At 32.5% G+C, this 18,362-nt stretch overlaps 1 protein-coding gene across 1 annotated transcript in view; it reads right to left on the bottom strand.

Annotated features, from left to right (window-relative positions):
- Positions 1–18,362, bottom strand: part of LOC114332918 (probable G-protein coupled receptor No18) — a 169,436-nt gene that overhangs the window by 31,991 nt on the left and 119,083 nt on the right. The window contains exon 2 of the mRNA XM_028282710.2: positions 4,369–4,678. Coding sequence (XP_028138511.1) covers positions 4,369–4,666 — 298 coding nt within the window. The 5' untranslated portion in view covers positions 4,667–4,678. The remainder of the gene's footprint in view (positions 1–4,368; positions 4,679–18,362) is intronic.

Consider the following 18,362-nt stretch of genomic DNA (forward strand, 5'->3'; position numbering starts at 1 on the left):
AAACTGCAAATAAATAAAAAAATTGCTTCAGTCACGATAAAATACCATAAAAAACTCTATTCGTCCAAAAGAACATTTTGGCCCAGAATGAAAAATTTGTGAACCACTTGTGTTAAAAATGGGACATTTTTAATGTCCCATATATCCTAAACCTGTTGTTCGATTTTAGCGATTTTTTAATATTTTATAGCTTTATTCTTCAAGAATATCGATGTAATAATATTGTTGCTAAACAGATAAGTGTCATTGTATAGCGGATGTAACAATGATAGTGTGTTTTTCTCAAAGGTTCGAACACCCTGTGGAATATTTTAGCGTATATAAAATATTGAAATTAAAACTGAACTGTATCCTTAGGCCATCTAAACATTTTGCTTTTTGATTCATTCGCTTATGTTGGATAATGAAAAAGTTAGGTACTTTAACAACTAGCAACGTTCTTCATCAATACAGGGTGTTTCTAAATAAGTGCGACAAGCTTTAAGGGGTAATTCTGCATGAAAAAATAATAACCGTTTATACTTTATAAACATATGTCTGCAAATGCTTCGTTTCCAAGATACGGGATGTTGAATTTTTTCTTACAAACTGACGATCTATTTATTGCTCTAAAACCGGTTGAGATATGCAAATGAAACTTGGTAGGTTTTAAGAGGTAGTTATTGCGCATTTTTTGACGTACAATTAAGAATTTTATATTCACCATTGGCGTGCATACGGGTCATATTACCCGGTCATATTGCCCGTAAGTACGCCAATGGTGAATATAAAATTCTAAATTGTATGCCGAAAAATGCGCAATAACTACCTCTTAAAACCTAGCAAATTTCATTTGCATATCTTAACCGGTTTTACAGCAATAAATAAATCGTCAGTTTGTAAGAAAAGAATTTAACCTCCCGTATCTCGGAAACGAAGAATTTGCGGACATATTATGTGTATAACCCGTGTTGAGCTGGCCCTCCCCACTTGCAAAAATAAAAAAACAAATAGCCCTGATTTATGAGCTATTTATGAGCTCTCATATTCCGCAAACTAAAAATTTTGAGCTCATTCCACTGAGCAGGAATTTGATACCTTAGTGGGGGGGGGGGGGGGGGGTTAAAAATAGGAATATTGAATCGGTTTTTGCGGCAGAATTACGAGCTATTTATGAGCTCTTGATATTATATAGTTTCGATTTTTGAGCTCATCCCCTTCACCCCCAAACAACCCTTTAATTGATTTAACTTAAGAGAAAAATGCTGAGAAAACTTAAAATATATCGTATTGCGGATATAATTCTTATAGCTTATATACTCTAAGAATAAACTATTAAATCACGTGCATTTCGATTATTGAGCTACAACCCCTTCGCAAGAAAACCACCCTATCTTCCCGGCTTAAGAGAAAGTTGTACTTAAAATGCATTAAACTAATTATTTGGCGACTACATATCATTTAATAATTTATAAGCTTCCAAATTACGCGCATTTAGATCAGTAAATTGCCATTTATTTTGTATAGTGCAGTCACTGAAGGTAAAAATCAACGATTACCTTCAATTTCGGTGAACCTTCATCGATTTTCACGAAAATTGGTCAGTGGTTAGAGGATACGTCAAGAAACAAAGGTGACATGGTACCACCTTGCGCCTTTACCCTGAGGGTTGATACCGCCCCTTCTCGGGGGTGAAAATTATTTTATTAAAAATAACTGCACAAATCAATAAAAGAACAAATTAAAAGCAAAATTTATTATATAAAGTTAATAAAATAAGTCAATACTTTTTAAGTTATTAAAGATCAAAGATTTTAATTATTCGTGAAAAAAATGCATGTTATGAAGCGGTTTTTCGTAAATCACTGAAAAACTGTATGTTTTTACAAAAAAGTTAATAGTAGTTTAATTCGTATAGCTTATATTCTAAGAATAAACTCTTAAATCACGCGCCTTTCGAGTATAGAGCTACAACCCCTTCGTAAGAAAACCATCCCATATTACCGGCTTAAGAGAGAGTTGTACTTAAAATAATTTAAATTGATTATTTGGCGACTACATATTGTTTAATAATTTATGAGTTTGTAAAATATACGCATCTCAATTATTTAATTGCCATTTTCTTTCTATAGTGCAGTCACTGAAGGTAAAAATCAACTATGACCTTCGATTTCGGTAAATCTCCATTCATTTTCAAAAATTAACAATAACAACTTGGGGTTTTAACATGGGGTACATGTCACTCCTTCTCGGGGGTGAAAATTACTTTATTAAAAATAACCCCACAAATCGAGAGAGGGACAAATTGTAAGCAAAATTTGTTATATAATGTGATTAAAATAAATCAATACTTTTTGAGTTATTAAAGATCAAATATTTTAATTTTTGTGAAAGAAAATGCATGCTTTAAAGCGATTTTTCATAAATAACTCAAAAAGTGTAAGTTTTTACAAAAAAGTGTTCATTACTAAAATTGAAGCTAATAAAAAATATAATAAATTGCTTACTTGAAAAACCCTTTAATGTTAATTTAAAGTAAGTTATTGGTAATTAAATGTATATTTTTTCTGCGACTAGTCAAATCTAAGGATTCAAGCTTAAATAACGGGAAAGAGATGCGTTTTATAACACTTAGGTACTAAATACTTGTCAAAGTACTTAGAATGCGTATATTTTGCGAGCTCATAAATTATTAAACGATATCTAGTCGCCAAATAATTTATTTAAATTATTTTAAGTACAACTCTCTCTTAAGCCGGGAATATGGGATGGTTTTCTTGCGAAGGGGTTGTAGCTCAATAATCGAAAGACGCGTGATTTAAGAGTTTATTCTTAGAATATAAGCTGTACGAATAAAAGTACTATTAACTTTTTTGTAAAAACTTACAGTTTTTCAGTGATTTACGAAAAACCGCTTCAAAACATGCATTTTTTCACGAATAATTAAAATTTTTGATCTTTAATAACTTAAAAAGTATTGACTTATTTTAATAACTTTATATAATAAATTTTGCTAATAATTTGTTCTTTTATAGATTTGTGCAGTTATTTTTTATAAAATAATTTCCACCCACGAGAAGGGGCGGTATCCACCCTCAGGGTAAAGGCGCAAGGTGGTACCATGTCACCTTTGTTTCTTGACGTATCCTCTAACCACGGACCAATTTTGGTGAAAATCGATGAAGGTTCACCGAAATTGCAGGTAATTATTGATTTTTACTTTCAGTGACTGCACTATACAAAATAAATTGCAAATTACTGATTTAAATGCGCGTAATTTGGAACCTTATAAATTATTAAATGATATGTAGTCGCCATATAATTAATTTAATGCATTTTAAGTACAACTTTCTCTTAAGCCGGGAAGATAGGGTGGTTTTCTTGCCAAGGGGTTGTAGCTCAATAATCGAAATGCACGTGATTTAATAGTTTATTTTTAGAGTATATACGCTATAGGAATTATATCCGCAATACGATATATTATAAGTTTTCTCAGCATTTTTCTCCTAAGTTAAATCAATTAAAGGGTTGTTTGGGGGTGAAGGGGATGAGCTCAAAAATCGAAACTATATAATTTCAAGAGCTCATAAATAGCTCGTAATTCTGCCGCAAAAACCGATTCAATATTCCTATTTTTAAGTAGGGGGGGGACTCAGCCCCCCCACTAAAGTATTAAATTCCTGCTCAGTGGAACGAGCTCAAAATTTTTAGTTTGCGGAATATGAAAGCTCATAAATCAGGGCTATTTGTTTTTTAATTTTTGCAACTGGGGGGGGGGGGGGGGGCAGCTCAACACGGGTATGTGTATAAAGCAAACTGTCATTATTTTTTCATGCAGAATTACCCCTTAAAGTTTGTCGCACTTATTTGGAAACACCCTGTATTGATGAAGAACTTTGCTAGTTGTAGAAAACCTAACTTTTTTATTATCCAACATAAGCGAACGAATCAAAAAGCAAAATGTTTAGATGGCCTAAGGTTACAGTTGAGTTTTAATTTCAATATTTTATATACGCTAGAATATTCCATAGGGTGTTCCAAACTTTAAAAAACACACTATTATTGTTACACCCGGTATACAATGACACTTACCTGTTTAGCAACAATATTATTACATCGATATTCTTGAAGAATAAAGCTATAACATATTAAAAAAATCACTAAAATCGAACAACAGGTTTAGGAAATATGAGACATTAAAAATGTCCCATTTTTAAGGTGATGCGATACTTTTTTGACGGAGTGTATATTCTTGAGGAAAAAATTTTGACATTTGTGATGATTTCAGTAAAAATTTTTATTTGTAGTTTGAGTTTTATTGTTTATAGTTAGTAGCTAGATTATAAAAATAGAAACGTATGTGATCTTATACTGATCTATTATACTCACCGATAAGTGTATACGCCACTGCGGGTGGCATAACACATATGCCCACCAGCCAGTCAGCCACCGCCAAAGACATCACGAAGCAATTCGTCACGGTCCTCAGCCGCCTCGTCGTCATCACTGCCAAAATGACGAGCGTATTTCCTATGATGACTATCAAAATGACGATGGTCAGCAGGATCGCCAGCGCGATGTGCTGGATGTAGTTGCTGGACTGCTCGACGGTGGATGTGTCTACGGCGTCTGGACTGGTGAAGTTGAGAGAGATCGTGAGACCTGCCGCCGGTGTGTCGTTTGACATTCCTTGTCATTTCTGAAAAGAAAAAAAATATATAATGAATTCAGGATATTCCATTATTACAAGTGTTTGAACAAGTTTATTTTTTTAAATAAACTGCTCGTCAATAGTTAGGGATATAGGAAATTATGCTTATTTTCTTAGTTGATATTTTCGTTAACAGATTAACGGATTCCGCTATTTTTTTATTATTTTAGATTTTTTTTAGTATTTACACAGTTGTGCAAAGGTTAACTCAAACATCTTTTTTGTACTTATACTGGGTGGAAAAAAAGAAATGTTCTTCTTATGTTAAGTTTATGACACCCTGTATGGAGGCCGAGGTACAAATGTTAGCATACATCGGAATCGTATTGTAGTTTTATGTTTTGTGAACATCTGCTTTTTTGAATATCCCTGATATCTTTAGAAATAAAGAAGATAGGTGGTTTTACTCTTTAAATGTGTTTTAACTGAAACAAAACTAAATTAATAATAAACAATAACAATTAACAAAACTTTAGAAACAGAAAGGCACATAAGGAAAACAGTTCTTATCGACACCTATAAGAGTTATTTGCCGAGCAGGTAAGCGCTATGCACAGCGCAACATAAGAGAGACGAGATTGTTTAATGGAGACTCTGTGATGTTTTGGGGTGAAATTTCCTTGATAATAAGTACGGATTTAATGTCTATGTGGAGGCTCTTGAAATATCGAGAAGTACATTACACAGATTTTTCTTGAACACTGTTCCTTTCACATTATATGTAGGAAATAATTTTATGTTAGTGTTATGATAAGACTTGATCTCATCCATGGAAATTAAAAAATGGAATATTTTTTTAGGAAGAAGAAGAAGAACCTTTATTTTGTATATCCCTGTTTGTTATGTTATACTGTGCAGTAAAATTTTCTAGTTTGGCTATATACGGGTCTTCCTTTCTATCTTCCCTGTTATCCAAAATTTCTTCGTTTCTCACTTTCTGTACTTAATAAATTTTTCTGTTGCTTTTACTTTTTGAACTTTCTGCTCTACATTTTGCAGAAGATAAAGTAATTTTTGTCCAAAACAGTTAGGATATGGAATATATGATAAGGAAATTAAAGGAAGAATATGAGAAATAAAAAGGAAGAATTTGACATATTTATATTGAATTTATAATGTGTAAGATCTAGTACTGATGTATTAGATTCGAAGTTGCAGATCTAAAATTAAGATAAGAACAAATAAATTGAGATAAGATCAGTCTACTAATCAAGAGAGAATAAAATAAAAACAGATGAAATATGGAACAGAATGGAAGTAGAATATTCAGTTACAAAAAGTTGGAAAACATATTCCTGTAGTGGTACGAAGATATACAAAAAATGCCAGAGCACAGGTGGCCAAAAAGAATATTGGACTCGGATCCGCCGGGAAGAAGATGAAGAGAAAGACCTACTATGAGATGGAGAACGTACATAGGAATTGGTATGGTAGATAGAGACCTTAGAGAAGGTAACTTGGAGAATAGAATGCCGTAGAGGACGAAAACGGCGAACTTATAACACGAAAAAGCCGAAGAAGAAGCAGAATAAAAACATTATAACTAAAGTCCGGGTTATAATCATGACAGAAAGGTCAAAATAAGCACTTATATAAGCAAAAAATGTCGCAAAAATAAGCAAAGTTTTTATGAAATAAGCAAGGTTCAAGAAAAAACGTGTAAGTAAACATGGATATAATGATATAAATATGAATAAAGGACATTAACCTTAAATACATTTATTTTTAATGATCGTATTATTAACAATAAATGAAAAATTACCAAAGTGTTAAGCTATAATATAATAAAAAAAAATCTAAAATTAATTAACATATTAATATATTTTTTACTCATGGCCATTAGCATAAAAACTATTACCAATAATATGTTTTTCAAAATTTTCTTATAAAAAGCCATGTCTCTGTATATATAGCTATAGATTATATAGCTGTATACATATATTTATACGTAGAAAAAGTTCTTTCAAGATTTGCAGATGTAATTGGTGCGTAATTAAATTTAGACAAATGTACCGGTATTATTTTACAACAATATAATAAATTTGGGCTGTCTGCAGACAAATTAGTTTATTACATGACAGGTATAACTATGGGTTTTCCCGTTTATCTCCTAAGCCTAACTGATTACCATTCTTATGGTATATTAAATTATTAGAGTTTTACAGCTCTGTACACTTCATAGAATTTTGCTTAAGACAGGAAGTAACTTGAAATTCCACTATTGTTTATCATAAGAAGTATAATAAACAAAGATAAGTAACATATCTTTAAAATAAGCATTTTTACTAAAAATCCTAATTATAAGTGGTTCGTCCACATAAGTAGGAATAACAATTTTTAATTTTCTTGTTTTTGTAAAGAATATTTTAATTCATTTTCTTTTCAATATTATGGGACACCCCGTATATACGAGTAGGCCAATACCTAATTCAGTGAGTATGTATTAATTTTTATCATTATTTTCAAGTAAAAACCTTAAAGTTTTTTGTATGTAATTACCTGCCTACTCGCCTCATTTTAAAAAGACAATTCGCCAACCAACTCTCTTGGTTAACAGTCACTTACAATTATTCCGAAAAGTGTATAGAAACTCAATATAGTCCTCGCGAGTGATTTATACTACTCAGCAATAGCAGTACGAAAAATAGCAGGCCTGCTCCAGCTTGTGCAACGAGAAATGACAAGGTAGGAAATATTTTTATTACAATTTACTTTAAGGTCTGGTTTTTTTACTGTTATTTTTTTTTATTCTATTTTAAATTCACCCTATGCTAAACAGTCCACTAATAAAGCTCTCACTGAGTTAGTAGTCTCCTCCAAGATGATTTATTGATCCGTTACGAGCCTGATAGATCCATTTTCTATATTTTTTTCTTGCATTTTTCATTTTTCTAAGAGGGTAATATAGTCGGGGAAAGTTTCTTTTAAACCTGAATTGTTTGATTTTATTGTCATACTTTGCTAATTTACAAAGATCAGAATCAAATTCAGGTTATTTAACCGCATTTCCTTTGACTTTATTTTTTTGTTATTCTTTAACATAAGGCGATAAAATATTCTTTACAAAATTAAAATCACGTATCAATTAGTAAATTGGTTTTTTGTTTGTGCCGATCGTTAGTGGTACCTATACCTCAGTTAATGTTGTTTTTTAAGTAAAAAAGGAACACATTAATGTAAAAGTAATTATTATTAAATTGTCAACGTCGGCCAATAGACAAATTTTGTTATAATAATTATTATACAGGTTGACTCTATTATAGATGAAACTGTGTGTTTATTTTACACAGTAATTTTTATTTAAAGGGTTTATGTTTTATAATTATTTTTTGTCTATAAATATTCAAATAGCAGAGGACATAGTTTTCTATTTTATTAGCACAAAGTTCGGTTGTATTTTATTAATTTTCGTGTGGTGAACCTATTTTATTTCCTAACGCTAATTTCATATTTTTCTAAATTTATTAATTCTACATTTAAATTTACAAAATGGCAGATAAAATTAAAAAATATCAATCTTTAAGACAAGTTGAAGTGCAACAAATGACTGAAATTCATGCTGTTGCTTTAAAGGTAGCTGCTGACGATAAGAATTTTTACCCGGTTTTGGAAGTTATGTATGAAGGATTGGAAAAAATTCGTGACAATTTTTATGACCTTCATAATAAAATAATTATGTTAGTTTCTGAGCAAGATAATGAGGACGCGCTATTTAAAGTCGAAGATGATTGCCGTAGTAATTTTGACAAATTATATTATAAAATTAAATTAACATACGTGCAAGCCTTTAGAAAATCTTCAACATCAAGTCAGCAAACTACATCAACTTCACAGTCTCAAAATCCTTTACCTATAAATTATTTTAATTTACCGAAACCGGAATTGCCATCTTTCAGTGGAAAAATAACTGAATTTAGAAGTTTTATAGATCAGTTTGATGCTCGCGTTCATACTCTTACTTACTTACAACCAATTGACAAATTTAATTTGTTACTATCGTGTTTAAAGGGTGCAGCGCGCGATGCTGTGGATCATATTGACATCACAGCAAACAATTATCCAATTGCCTATGATCTGCTTTGTGAAAGGTTTAATAATGTTAGGGTAATCGCTGCCAATTTATGGAATAACCTTGAAAGTTCACCACAACTGACTTCAGAAGATCCAAAAGAACTACGCAAGTTGTTAGATACATTTTCGAAAAATGTGGCATCTCTAAATAAGCTAGGACTACCCACAGTACATTGGGATTTTATACTTGTTCAAATGATTTTACAACGATTAACTGTTTCTTTAGTAACACGTTTTGAGCTTTTTCATAATAATTCAACCATCCCAAGCTATAAAAAACTGATTGATTTTTTAAATCAAAGTTGTCTCGCTTTAGATAATATTGATTTTCACACTAAACCAAAATCTAACTTTTCTAAAAAACCTAATTCTTCCAAATCTACATCATTGCTTGCTCAAACAGAACCTGAACCAAAATGTTCTATCTGTAAAACTAATGATACCCATGCCATTTATAAATGCTCCGTTTTTTTTGGCAAAATCTCCTGTAGATCGATTTCAATTAATAAAAAAGAACAAGATGTGTATTAACTGTCTTGGATCACATCGTTCTAGCCTATGCAAATCTACATGGACTTGTCACTCGTGCCATAAAAAACATCATACACTACTTTGCTTCTCCTCTTCTAAGAAAGAAGAGAATGTTCAAGATTCGGCGGCATCCACTTTAAATTCAACGACTGGATCATCCGTTTCTGGGTGTTTTTCTTCCGCTGATAAAAGTACTTTGCTTTCCACTGCATGTATTGAGGTGCTTGATTGTCACGGTAACTACCAACCTGTTAGGTGTCTGTTAGATTCGGGAAGCATGGCGTCCTTCATCTGTCAAAAGACCCTTAGGCGTTTAGGTTTACGTCCCATGAAAACTTCAGCTAACATCCAAGGATTAGGTTCTATGCAGTCGAACACTAATTTAGGTGGGGTTACCATTTCTTTTAAACCAGTACGTAAATCTTCTCCTATTTTGACAACCGATGCGTTAGTCTTGACAAAAATATGTGAGGATCAGCCTTTATGTAATTTAGAAGTTAATACTTGGCCCCATATTGCTAATTTAAAGTTAGCAGATGATAACTTCTTTCGTAGAGGATCCATAGACATTCTTTTAGGAGCTGATGTATTCTCTACAATTCTTTTGGATGGACGTATTTACGGCAATCAAGATGAACCTGATGCAATTAATACTATATTTGGCTATGTGCTTATGGGAAAAGTAAATATTTCAAAGGCACGTCTTACGTCTTTATTTTGCCAAGTTGAAGATACGGTTTCTTTGGATCAGCAAATAAAGAAATTCTGGGAATTAGAAGCAGTCCCTGAAGTTTTTTGCTTAGCTCCTGATGACGCTAAAGTGGAAAATATGTTTATGAATACTTATACGCGTGAACATTCAGGACGCTTTGTAGTAGATCTACCTTTTAAGGAAGAAAATCCTGTCTTTCCTAATATTAGATCACTTGCTCTTAGTAGGTTTTATTCATTAGAAAGAAGGCTTCAAAAATCTCCTGAACTTTATGACCAATACCGCACCTTTATGAAGGAATTTGTTGAGCTCGGTCACATGGAACCTGTCCCATTGAATAACTTCGATTCACCTTATGTTTACTATTTATCGCATCATTGTGTTTTAAGACCTGAAAGTCTAACAAGTAAATTAAGGGTCGTTTTTAATGGTTCCGGGCATCTTCCAAATCAACCCTCACTCAATGACAAATTATTCACTGGTCCTAAGCTTCAGACTGACATCTGTACAATTTTGATTAATTTTCGATTGCATGGTTATGTAATTACGGCCGATATTTCTAAAATGTATAGGCAAATTTTAATTAATCCTACTCAAACAGATTATCAAAGAGTACTTTGGCGTTCTAATAATTCTGAACCTGTTCGAGATCTTCGTATCAACAGAGTTGTTTATGGTCTCTCTTGTTCTCCTTATCTTGCTATTAGATGTCTACATCAGTTGGCTAATAATGACGGGGATTCGTTTCCTCTAGCAGCCGAGGCACTTAAAACTGGAACCTACGTTGATGATATCGTTTCTTCCTGTCCTAGTTTCGAAAATGCCTTAGCACTAAGAGACGAACTTATTGCCTTACTTGCCAAAGGAGGTTTTGAGTTGAAAAAATGGTCCAGTAATGTACCCGATTTATTGAAAGGATTAGCTGTATCAGATTTAGCAATAAAACCTCTTACATTTAATGATGATATTTCGTCCAAAACACTTAAAGTATTAGGGTTGGAATGGGACGCTTCTTCGGATACATTTGCTTTTAAAGTTCAAGTTTTAGACTCTTCTTGTACAAAACGTCATCTTTTGTCCAATTTAGCAAAAATATTTGATCCTCTTGGATTTTTATCTCCAATAACATTTCTAATTAAACACCTTATTCAAAGAATATGGACTCAAAAGATTGGTTGGGATGATGCTCCATCAAAAGAAATTATCCGTTTGTTGAAAAAATACATTGATGATGTAGCATATTTGAGTAAATTAAATTTACCTCGTCGTTTATTAATTGACGATATTTTACGCTTAGAAGTTCACTGTTTTGGTGACGCTAGCGAGAAAGGTTACTGCGCTGTCTTGTACTTTCGATGCTTATCACCTTCAGGCCAACCTTTTGTTTCTTTTGTTATAGCTAAATCTAAGGTCGCACCCATTAATAAGGGACTTACTATTCCAAGATTAGAATTGTCTGCTGCGGTTTTAGTGGCTCGACTAGTCTCCTTTGTTTCTTCTGTTATTAAAGATAAAGTAGAAATCAAGGAACTATACTGTTATTCTGATTCTGCTGTTACATTACGTTGGTTACAATCTTCCCCTCATCAGTGGAAAACTTTTGTGAGCAATAGAGTAGCTTATGTGCAGGAACGAGTAACTTCTTCATGTTGGCACTATGTTCCTTCTGAAGAAAATCCTGCTGACATTGGTTCAAGGGGTTGCTTACCCTCTGAGATAATTAACTGTTCCAAATGGTGGGCGGGGCCAACCTTCTTACAATCTGATCCGCTAACGTTCTTTGAACTTAATTCAAAGGAGTCTACTAATGTAAATTTGGAAGTGCGGACTGTCGCATTGATTGCTGAAATTCCCAATAATTTTTTAGATATTTTATTGGATCGTCATTCGTCTTTAAATAGGTGTGTTCGATGTTTGTGTTACATTATTCGTTTTTTCCATTATGTAACCAAAAACCGATATGGTAATCTGGAAATAGGTTGTTTAAGTTTATTGGAGCAACATAACTCCTTACTGGTTTTTGTTAAACGAACACAGCAGATCTTTTTTAATACTTTAATAAATTTTATCCAAGATAAACAGCTGCTTCCAAAAAATTTAAGAAAGCTTTCACCTTTTATCGATGCAAAGGGAATTCTACGTGTAGGTAGTCGCCTAGCTAATGCGCCCATTTCGTATGATCGCAAATTTCCGGCATTACTTCCTAACAGTTGTAAATTAACTGATATGATTATTGAATCTACTCATCTGCAATATCTACACGCCGGGCTTCAAACTGTTCAATACCTAATTTCTCAGCGTTTTTGGATTATATCTTCCAAACGAGCCATTCGTAGAGTACTGTCTAAATGTGTTAAATGTTTTAAGGTGAATCCTTTGTCTCCAGTTCCGTTAATGGGAAATCTACCGCTAGCTCGAATATCTCAACTAAAACCTTTCAGTAATGTTGGAGTTGATTTTGCGGGCCCTTTTCCTATAAGAGCTTCCAAACTTCGAAAGTCTCAAACTCTTAAAGCGTATTTGTCGCTTTTTATTTGTTTCTCAACAAAAGCTCTTCATTTAGAGCGATTTGTCAGTCGTAGAGGCCGATGTCAACATGTTTATAGTGACAATGGCACTAACTTTGTTGGAGCCAGAGCAGAACTTAACAGATTGGCATCACAAGCTGCTTCTCATGAATCTATTCAATGGCATCTCATTCCCCCTTCTTCTCCACACTTTGGAGGTTTATGGGAATCTAATATTAAGACGGTAAAGGGTCATTTAATTCGCACAATTGGAGAACAAGTACTAACTTTTGAAGAGTTATTTTTTTTCAAATTGAGGCCATCATGAATTCGAGGCCAATATGCCCGCTAAGTTCAGACCCAAACGATCTTAGTGCGTTAACTCCAGGACATTTTTTGACCATGGAGCCTTTGAGTGCTCCGCCCGAAGAAACGTTGCTCGATGTTCCGCACAATCGGTTGAATCGTTGGCAATTATTAAATAAGTTGCACCAACAGATTTGGGAACAGTGGTCTAAGGAGTACCTCCAAACTCTTCATCAAAGGGCTAAATGGAATTCTCCGTCTCCAAACGTCCAACTAGGTACCTTAGTGGTAATCCGCCAAAATAATATTCCCCCGCTACAATGGCCTTTGGGCTGTATAATTGAGGTTCATCCTGGATCTGATGGTATAGTTAGAGTGGCCACAGTGAAAACTAATAGTGGTATATATAAACGCTCTATAGTAAAATTATGTCCTTTGCCTTTTGAGCCGTAACAATACTGCGTATTGTGGTGGGCGGTTGTGGTTCGTCCACATAAGTAGGAATAACAATTTTTAATTTTCTTGTTTTTGTAAAGAATATTTTAATTCATTTTATTTTCAATATTATGGGACACCCCGTATATACGAGTAGGCCAATACCTAATTCAGTGAGTATGTATTAATTTTTATCATTATTTTCAAGTAAAAACCTTAAAGTTTTTTGTATGTAATTACCTGCCTACTCGCCTCATTTTAAAAAGACAATTCGCCAACCAACTCTCTTGGTTAACAGTCACTTACAATTATTCCGAAAAGTGTATAGAAACTCAATATAGTCCTCGCGAGTGATTTATACTACTCAGCAATAGCAGTACGAAAAATAGCAGGCCTGCTCCAGCTTGTGCAACGAGAAATGACAAGGTAGGAAATATTTTTATTCCAATTTACTTTAAGGTCTGGTTTTTTTACTGTTATTTTTTTTTATTCTATTTTAAATTCACCCTATGCTAAACAGTCCACTAATAAGGCTCTCACTGAGTTAGTAGTCTCCTCCAAGATGATTTAATAAGCAAAAAAAGCAAAATGCTTATCGCTCGGACTTTAATTATAATCTTTGAAAATTATAAATACAGTGGAACCCCGTTAACTCGGATTAATTGGGACCGCGGCCGATCCGGGTTATCGAAAATCCGGGTTAGCCGGAGAAAATGGTAAAAATTAATAAAATATGGTATGCTTACAGATAAACTCCGTTATAATTGTCACACAGACACTGGTAAACCACGTTCGCATTCCACACAAAACCACACATACAAAGCGTCGTCAAAAGTCTCATTCTTAGCTTTATTAGCTTTGCTCCGATTGTCCAAACTGTCTTTTGTTATCATTTTGAAAAAAAAATTCTTCGATTTTAGTTCTATTTTTCTTCCAATCCGATACTGTAGATGTACCGACACCATAATATAATGCTGCAAGATTCACCTTTATCAATTCTACTTAATGCTTCTAGTTTCTTTTCCATTGTCACTACAACATTTTTACGTTTTGTTGCCCTTATAGACAAAAGACACGCAAACACAAAATCTGAATAAATTTACGAACGATTACAAAACACGACTTTACTACACACAATACCGTCTCTGATGTTATGTTATTTAGTAACAGTGATGACTAAGACCATTGTTAAAAAAAGAATTTTAATAGTCTTTTCTAAACAATGCAAGCAATTTCAAATAAATAAAGGATAATACAGGTGCCTGTTGTTGTCGACAATGAATGTGGTGTGCCATGAGTCATTTTTACTATGGTATATGTAGTTCAATCCGGTTCCATTATCTCTCAAATATTATATTACATAGAGTTGGTACAAAACCTCGTGAACCTTGAAAATGCGTATGTATAACCGAAATAAAATGAAGCCAAAAACATACGACTATTTTATTTGCTGCGAATTGCGCGACAGGGTCCCATCTGCACCATGATATTTTCAGTAATGTCGGATTCATCAATCGTTTCGTTCGTATATTGACGTCACCAAATGAATGAATTAGGTTCACGAGATTTTGTAACAGCAATACATTTTTATTCTTAAAATGTTTGTCTGATAAAAATCGGTCCGGGTTAGCCGGAGTTCCGGGTTATCGGGGGCCGACTTATCGGGGTTCCACTGTAATTACATTTTAATTTACAGTAATTGTTAAGACGTGTGGTTAGCAATTTAAAAACTATTGACTTTAACTGCAGGCTGCCCTTTATAATTGAACTCTCACGATGATTTAAAGGTACGTTTTCTCATAAAAGATTAACACGTCAAACTTTTTCGCGGCCATAATTTATTATTTAATTTTAATAATGGCCTTTTTTCCAGTACAAACAACTCCCGTTTATCTGAGAATATCATCATTAAACAGATTTATGGAGGACATCATACAACTCGAAAAACGTAAAAAAACTAAAAAGGCACTCAATTTTAAAAAGGGCTCTTGTTTTTAGCAATTTATCCGATATACACTATAGTCACTGTTGCGAATTCGCTCCCGTATGAAAAAAAAATATAATTTGGTTTCTTTGCGGATTCCTGTTCAAAATTGTCCCTTTAAATAAATCAGAAGAGTGCCGGGTGAAATTTTTGGGCAGAAATTGTTTAAACAATTTTTTAAAACAATTATTTTTTTATTGTTAATTATGCGCGTCCACTCGACTTATAAGCCGCAGCGTCGCGCGTAACACTATTACTCTGGGCTAATTAGCAAAATACAAGGAAAAGTTATTTACCAGCAATTTTATTGCTGGAATCGAATTATAAGATCCTATATATTATTAATATAGGTATGCAAAGTCCGCAGATAGTGTACTACTTTTTTATAAACAAAATGGCGCCCGAAAATCGTTTTTTTTTCGATTTTTGCTCTATAACTCCAAAGATTTTAACTTTACACCAAAAACACTCAAATAAAAATTCACCGTAATTAAATTCTGCATAGAGACGTATTTTTCCCGATTTACTTCGACGAAAATTTTTCCCGGAAAATGCCGGTTTTTCCAACAAAATCTTTAATTTTCAACTAAAATTTTAGATAAGTAATTGTTTATCAATAATTAAATAACTTGATAGCATAAAAGTAGAGTTTCACGATATTCGATAAAAATATCGATATTGTATTGATATCGTATCGAAAATCAATACGATACCGATACAATACACACCTTAGCAATATTAATGTCGATACGATACTCATTATCTGAAATCAATACAATACTATTTTATTGTCGATACGCTTGCCTCGATATTATTGAAAGTATCGATATCGAGAAAAAACAAATAAATCGCCACAGTAGTTTAATTATATTTCGTGGAATAGACATTTAGATAAGTGATCTGCAACCCAAGCATCAGCTGTTATAATATTTTACACTTGAGTATTTGAAATTGAAGCTCTTGGGAGTGACTAAATGACTATTATGATTACATTGCTTATACCATGTGGCATTTGTGGCAATATTATGGAAGTAAATGATGATGACGCAAAAATAACTTTCAACAAAAATAATGAATTGCGATTTATTCCGAATCACCGGGATTTTCCTATCTTTTCAAAAGTAGTTTTTAAACAATAGATACAGAATTAGTAAGTATTAGTCGTTTCAAAGAAGCATTTAGCTATATTCAATTTTTGTAAGAATCTATAAGTTGTAAGAAATATTTGTAATATTTTTAGAATAATGCCCATTTGCCAAGCATGCAAAAGTGGGTTTGCCGACAAAGAGCCTACACATCTCAGATGTATAATTATTCTTTTTATGTCGATATTTTATCGAGTATTGTATCGATCTCGTATGGAAATCAATATCAATACGATATTTTTATAAGAAAGTATTGCCGATATCGATACTCGATACAATACTTCATTGACATAATCAATACAATACTCAATACTTAAAAAATATCGATATTGTATCGTATCGTGAAGCTCTACATAAAAGCTCTTTCCGCATAGATTATAATTCCAGAAGCCGATGGAAATTGAATGAAAAGTTTAGCAACAATTGAATTGTTAATTAAAAATTTACGGTCGCTATAATAACCACAATAATTACGATACATAAGAATAGCTACGATTTTTGTATAAAGAGACACTGTACCTATCTAATGTACTTTACAGAATTGAAATTAAACTATTTAAGCGGCCTCAGAAATATTTTAAAATTATAAACAATTTTTTGGCTTATAAACAAACAGAATATCTCGGGAAAAATTGTTTAATTGTAATGATTGGTTCCTGAGATACGACCGCTCAAATTTGACCGGCATTTACGGCAAAGATATAAAAAATAGGATCATAATTTTCAAACTATCACCTTTTTATTTTTATCATCTTTCTTCACACCAATTTATTTTCATATCTTTAAAATAATCATAACATATATTATTATAATAAAAACTATCGATATTACGAGTGAAAATTGCCAAAAATAGCAAAATTTCAATCAAAAATTACGTTGAAGAAAATGTAATGTCAAAGTTCAAAATCGGTATACGTTAAAAAAATGCATTTTCTCGGCTTTCCATGGAGCAATTTCCTTCATTCTTTTTTGTTCCCAATTAACTCGAGTAGAGCCATCTAACTAACGCATTATTAAATGTCACACTTGCTTTTGTTTTGTTATAATAGATTAATTTATTTATCAGAAAAGAAAACTACATACTTTTCCAGTTGTAGACTGTTTTTAGACAAACTTACTAAAAGTGTACCTTTTAAATGTAAGAACACAAATATTCCCATTTTAAAGCTGTATAATTATTTAATCCATCTTTAGCTACATGGCGTTAGTTAGATGGCTCTATTCGAGTTACTTGGGAACAAAAAAAGAATGAAGAAAATTGCTCCATGGGAAACCGAGAAAATGCATTTTTTTTAACGTATACCGATTTTTAACTTTGAGATTACATTTTCTCCAACCTAATTTTTGATTGGAATTTCTATTTTTGGCAATTTTCACTCGTAATATCGATAGTTTTTATTATAATAATATATGTTATGATTATTTTAAAGATTTGAAAATTGGTGTGAAGAAAGAGGATAAAAATAAAAAGGTGATGGTTCGAAAATTATGATTCTTTTGTTTATATCTTTGCTGTAAATGCCGGTCAACTTTGACCGGTTGTGTCTCAGGAACCACTCATTACAATTTTTCTTTTAAAATAAGCGTCCTACCGCTTTTCTTCTAATACCGTTTCGGGATTTAATTTAATTTAATATTTCCCGAGATATTCTATTTGTTTATAAGCCAAAAAATTGTTTATAATTTTTAAAATATTCCTGAGGCCGCTTAAATAGTCTAATTTCAATTCTGTAAAGTACATTAGATAGGTAAAGTGTCTTTTTATACAAAAATCATAGTTATTCTTATGTATCATAATTATTGTGGTTATTATTGCGACCGTAAATTTTTAATTAACAATTCAATTGTGGCTAAACTTTTCATTCAATTTCTATCGCCTTCTGGAATTATAATCTATATGAAAAGACCTTTTATGTTATCAAGTTATTTAATTATTGTTAAACAATTACTTATTTAAAATTTTGGTTGGAAATTAAAGATT

The sequence above is a fragment of the Diabrotica virgifera genome, chromosome 5 (assembly GCF_917563875.1).
Source record: "Diabrotica virgifera virgifera chromosome 5, PGI_DIABVI_V3a".
Lineage (NCBI taxonomy): Eukaryota > Metazoa > Arthropoda > Insecta > Coleoptera > Chrysomelidae > Diabrotica > Diabrotica virgifera.